This window comes from Nanorana parkeri, unplaced genomic scaffold (genome assembly GCF_000935625.1).
Source record: "Nanorana parkeri isolate BGI_ZX_2015 unplaced genomic scaffold, ASM93562v1 scaffold1000, whole genome shotgun sequence".
Classification (NCBI taxonomy): domain Eukaryota; kingdom Metazoa; phylum Chordata; class Amphibia; order Anura; family Dicroglossidae; genus Nanorana; species Nanorana parkeri.
This window is the reverse complement of record NW_017307268.1, coordinates 207,078-213,302: the sequence shown is the minus strand read 5'-3', so window position 1 is coordinate 213,302 and position 6,225 is coordinate 207,078. Positions and strand designations below refer to the sequence as shown.

Below are 6,225 nucleotides of genomic sequence, written 5' to 3'. Positions count from 1 at the left end.
ACAACTTGCTTTAAAGCAGCCCACTTCTTCAACTATGATTGTAGTATAAGAGTAGGTCATGTCAAAAACTCCCTTCTAACAGTGTATTCCGTCTGTTGCTGATGTGCATCCAAAACTGCTAATATCTGGCAGAGGGTACATGACCCATGCATAGCTATCTGTTACTGGGGGGGTCAACAAATTGTTAGCTAATGTTTCTATTGATAGAATCCCATTAATAAACAATCAGTGCAATGCTTATTTTCTTTAATATTATACATTTTTCAGTTATGTGTTGCTTTTGAATGTGAAGTGTACAAAGTATTTTCTGTGTTTGAAATAGAAAATGCTATTATGACCCTAGTAAATGGAATCTGTCATCACTCTACATTCGAGACTGAGTGCAAAGGAACTGGTCATTCTTTGACCCAACTCTGCTATCAATCTTGTGCAGGTGACAATATGGTCGATAATATAAAATCTGCATTAATTAACCAAATTAACTGGCAGCTTAATAACCCAGTAAACATCTGTTGTATGAGAACTTAAAGGGTGGGCCATTTGTAAGATGTTTGCCAGAAAAGGTCTAAAAACAATTTTGTAGATAAGTGGCTTCTGTGTTGACACTGAGTATCCTCTACAAAAGTACATTTAGTACCCAACCTCACATGTAAGCTATAAACAAGTTATACTGCACACTATGTTCTTAGAAAAAAAGCCAATGCATCTAGGGTAATTATTATATTTTATTTGGTTACTCTGTTTTGTTAATATCATCATGTATTTTATAATTAACTATTTCTAAACACCAAACAGGAATCTCTCTAACCGCACCAAGTTCCATTTGTATTCGTTAGAGTGTAACTTTGGGGAAAGAAGACCATATAGCTATTTCCAGGCCCATATCTTGGAATCTAGACATAATTCCTACCTGGTTTAAACGTCAGCTATGTGTTCACCTCACATTCAGCAAAGAACAGAACAAACATTTTACTCTTTTTAATATGTCTTTTTTAATTTGTCTGCTTTTGGTGCTTCTGGTATGCTGAAAACTGAAAATGAAAAAAATAGTACCTTGTTCTGACATAATTTAGTAACACAAATGTTGATTTTGACCATCAAAGATCTTTCAGAACATATAAGAAAGCGGCTTGTTCATATGTTGTATTAAAACCATGTAGCTGCATAAGTGTGTTTTCTGATCCACAACTAGACTAACATGAGCATTATACAGGTAAACAAAAATGTGCAAATATCTCCAAAATCTCATAAATAAAATTTCCACTTTTAGGGAGTTTTTAAAGTAAGAAAAGCACCGGTTTCCCAATAGTATGCATACTCGACTTTTCACCTAAATGCTTGCATAATTTGGCACTACCCAGCCACCATGGTCGATTTCTCTACAGGTGCTCCATTAAGGAGTGGGCATCGGTGAAATTTAATGTACAGTTCCAAGGTAACCTGGGAAATCAGAGGTCAACAGTCTCTGATGTGTAGGAGGACAAATTACAGGCAAAAGTAAAGTACCATGGTGGCTGTGCAGGTTTGACGGTGCTGAAGCTACTAAGATGGCATTGAGAAAACTAGTGAGACGAAATCTTTTGTGGTAAAGTCAAAGTGCATTTTACTTTTGAAAGTCCTAAAAAAGTGGAATTTTGCATGAAATAAAGTGCGTTTAACTACTAATTTTTTTTCCACAGGACATTGTAATTGTATAGAAGCATACAAAAGTGTATCCTTAGTCAAAACCTTTAAAGCAATTAAAAAGCTAACACATGCAATTAACAAAGCTTACACACAAGGATTATGATTCCTATTTTCAAAATGTGACATATTTTCAGCCCTTATGTGTTAAAACTTTGTGAATTGAGCCTAATATCTGATCCTAAGGTTGTAGGGCTGAAAGTGTATATTATTATTCTTCTGCTAATATTACAAGCACAAATATTTACTGATGTAGTATACAAATTAATGAGAGTCTCAGCTGGTAAACAGGCTTGTAAAAAATAAAATGTAGCTATACAGCTGGTGGATCATCTACACTGTGCTGCTCATAATGTCACAGCCACTGATAACCATAAAGGAAGGGGATACTGGTAAAAGTTGAACAGAATGATGATGAAGAAAGGAAGTGATAGGTTTCCTAGTGCATTTAGGTAGGAAAGTGCTAGGTTGCAAGACCAGGCTTTTCAGACCACAGGGAATTTGTAAATGCACTCACACAAGGGAACTATTACACAAAGAACTTCACACAAAATACACTGTTCTAGATTTGAGGAACATATCTAGAACAAGGTATTTTGACCAACAAAATCTGAAACTGCTGGACCATACATTGTATATCCTTGTTAGATTTTTTGTAGCTATGGCTCTCAATCTGCCAAGCAAACTTCAAACCACAGCTACCAAAAGGTATTTACTATTTTCACAGTTTTATGATCTAGGGGTCCATCCCTAACAATAATGAGAGTAAAATAATTTGGTATATTGAAGTATAATAACTTTTGTAGGATATTAGAATAAAATGGGGTTGTGGTAAAATGATACTGTAGCCTAATGTAATGTCAGCAAAAACAAGAAAACAATTTATAAGTGCAATAATAATTAAACCATTATATTTAAAAACTTGAAATATATAGTAAATGACATCTTGTAATTACATACAAATTGGAACAAATATTATTTCACAATATATCATGTTTGCATAGTGTACAGGCTTTTAGGAATTACACTTGTGATTGTCACTATTAATACTGTGATTTGCAGGCAAATAATTACATTGCTTTTATAGTTTACTCTTTGAGCTTTGTTACAGTGACGGTGTTTCATCTACTTGTGGTTTTTCCATACATTTGCAATTAATTTTTTGTTATGTTTTCCTACAACCCATGGAAAAGATTATGTGAAATGTGTCACAGGCTGCATAAACCTTGCCTCCAGTCTACATTAGTTCAAAAACTTTAGGGAACTCTGTACACTTGCCCAGAGGAGACAAACAAACACATGGTCTATATAGCAGGCACAATTAGGATATTTGGGTTATAAGCTGGGAGATTATACGAATACTTTAACAGAGCACCACAAAGCCACATGATTCACCCCTATCAACTTTCCACAACACCAAGTAACCATCAATTTTGTCAATGATTCATGATGTGCCGGTGAGCAATATAAACAATACATTTTGTGGACTATAGTAAAAAATAGTGCAAAAATGTTAATGTTGTGTTTTAATATAGTATGGGACCTGACTCAAAAAAAGCATTATTAAATCGACTTATGTTGAAGTGTGCACTTAGTGTGCACTTAGTACTCCTTATATATTCTATGTACTGGTTTTAGTAACTTTGAGTATTCCATTGGTTTGTGTTACTTTATCTTTCTAAACTTATTACTTATTGCTAGAATCTTCACAAAATAAGATCAAAGCCTGCAAAATACTAAGTCACAAAGACATGGGTATTTAAGGATACACTTAACATCTATCAAGTTCGGAAGAACAGAGAAGACAGGATACAAGTGCCTTCAGCAGTAAGAGGATCTTATGATGCTTGTGGTGATTTGTGCAATGACAGCTTTATAAAACCATAAATCCTTCATAAATTCTGCTTACCCTTTGTATTTCAGTATATAATGTTCATTGCTTACTATGCAAGCACAGCAGTGTTTCTATGGCTATATTACAGGTCCTTGTTTTCTGTGTCGGGAGACTCTGGGCTTGAGTCCAAGTCACTTATGGCCTCCTTATTAACAAATGTTGCACCTAATGTCAGGCTTTGCCTTGGCTTTACTGGAGCTAGCTCAGACAAATTAATATTGTCACTCTTCACTAATGTTGTCTTGTCCATGTTCTCTTCACTGTGCTTAGCCACCACAGCATTAAAGAAATCTAATTTTGGTGCCAATGATCCTGTTTCAAACAGATACTTTGCAAAGTAAGAGAAAGCTATGTTTGCTAAAAATGAAACCAGCATGGAGAGAGTTTTGAAAGGGAATCTTTGCATAACCATGTTATTCTTGTCTAGATAGCAGTCTCCGTAGCAGATGAGTGCCGGCAAGTGAAGATATGGCTCTCCACCAATTATTCTGAGGAACAGCCCAAACACATATCCTGCAACAGACCCGTACGTGTTGGTTGCTTTGATAAACAGAACACAAAGAAGCTGTGGGAAGATGATAATATAGACAAGGTCAGAGCTCAGGTACCAAAGTCCATAAACTGACTTCGCCAGCAATGCCATAGCTGTGGCAGCAGCTCCAAATACAAACACAGTGCACCGCATCACCCAGATTATTTCATTCTCTGATGCCTTTTAAAAGAAAAAAAGAATTACTGTAATGTGTTATAGTTTAAAGATATTGCATTATACTAACACTTAATATGTCTGAATGGCAGTGAAATGTAAATCACTCTGAACTATGTTTTAAACTTACACAATTTACATTTCTTTTCCTTAATTTTTGACCTAATGATCCTGTCTGTAACACACTTCCTTCCTAGGGTCACAACACTCGCTCACTGCACTGTATCGATGGAGGTACAGTGTTGTCACCCTAGACTGCTCTCCCTATTTGGACTGCAAACCTCTCCCGCTCGCATATCCGTTACATAAGAGGGAGGTGTACTTTAGTTTACTAAAAATAACTGGGAAGTCTTTCTTTGCTCCTTTATTTTCTGTTCTTCAATGTTTTCCTTCCTCTTCACCTTTCCTTCTTTGACTTATTTTCCCCTTTTTTCTCTGTTTGTTCTTATATTGCATCAACAAACATTTATTTTGGTTCATAGTCTAGTTTGTAAATATTGCTTATAACGGTTCTACATTGTTGTTCCATTTAACGTTACATCAAATTATTTTAATTTAGTGCAAAGGAAGTTACAAGGACACTTGGTTTCTTCAGGTTTTTTTCTGTAGGAACAGAAAATGTGCTTTGTCTGAAAGAGGTAATTATGCAGCTACCATATCTAAGGTAAGCTGGTAAGCTGCAATATATAAGATTTTTGTTCTTGGGTTTAAATATACTTCATAATGGAATACCAATTTATCTTAGCTCCCTCTCTCTCACCTTTTCCTTCTTATAACATTATCTTTTTAACAGATGAGATTCAGTGTGAGAAACTTACATTTTGCCTAAATGAAAGTTGATAAATATTCCTGGCAAACATTGAGCTGGCTGACAGGATGGAAGAGTCAGCTGATGACATTACTGCAGCAGAAACAGCACCAAGTCCAAAGAAAGAGATGTAAGGTGGACACAAATACTGAAGTATGATGGGTAGAATCATGTCTGCTTCCTCTCTGCTCTCTGGATCAGGTAGGCCATATGAGGTTTGATTCCAGTCTGAAAAAATAGAATTGAAATGGATCAGGAAAAAGTGATACTATCTTATTGTTGTTGTTTTTTTTTTGAAGTAACTAGTGTCATGGGACCTTGTATGTCTGCCACTGATCTCCGATGTCTTCACAAGCTAAGCTGTCTAAAACATTTTCAGCATCCAGGATGTGTGGTGTGTCTGGGTGTGTCAGATGCTTGGTCCCCCACTGTGTGCTGTGCTTCCTTCCTCTTACCCTTTTGTCACTACAAAACACAGTGTTGATGTAACCGTTGGGAAGGAACCACAGAGCACAGCAGGAAACCAGGCATTCAACACACCTGCAAGTGTGCTGGATGCTGAAAATGTTTTAGCCAGAATAGGTTGTGAACACAGCGTTGATCAGTGGCAAAGGCAGCAGGGTGGTAAGTAATAATCCTTTTCTTTGCAGGGATGCTTTTGATTTGCCTCACTTTGCGTTCTCACTGGATTTGTTTTAAGTGGGCATTGATATGGTGTATCTACTGGATCTTGGCATTACCCAACGAGAAGCCACACCCAGCATGAGACCTACAGTTACAAACTGGTCCTTGGAAAGTATTGGTGTTAAAAACTGCTTTAATATTTGCTTTAATGACAGCACAGTGTTGAGAGGTGCAGTATTCCACAACTGACTGTGGATAACCAGTTTTCAATAGTCTAAGCACAATTATAACCCAGATTTCAAAAAGAAATAATTTTTATGATGTCCAACACCTTTGACTGCCAAGAACATGTGGATCTATATGTGGCTAAGAAGGTCTGAATGCAATATTGTGTTCTATGTAAGCTAATTCTTAACACAAAGCAGGGGCAACACAAGTTTGTGAACTGTGATGCCAGGTGCTGAAAATCATATTGGCTGCTTTGTCACTGCTACAAAAGAAAGTAGTTAA

At 36.4% G+C, this 6,225-nt stretch overlaps 1 protein-coding gene across 2 annotated transcripts in view; it reads right to left on the bottom strand.

Annotated features, from left to right (window-relative positions):
• Positions 1 to 3,297: 3,297 nt before the first annotated feature.
• SLC5A7 (solute carrier family 5 member 7) overlaps positions 3,298 to 6,225 on the bottom strand; it is a 37,896-nt gene continuing 34,968 nt past the window's right edge. For both annotated transcript variants that reach the window (XM_018567026.1, XM_018567025.1), the window contains exons 8-9: positions 5,102 to 5,319; positions 3,298 to 4,289 (exon numbers count right to left, since the gene is read on the bottom strand). In XM_018567026.1, coding sequence (XP_018422528.1) covers positions 3,660 to 4,289; positions 5,102 to 5,319 — 848 coding nt within the window. In that variant the 3' untranslated portion in view covers positions 3,298 to 3,659. The remainder of the gene's footprint in view (positions 4,290 to 5,101; positions 5,320 to 6,225) is intronic.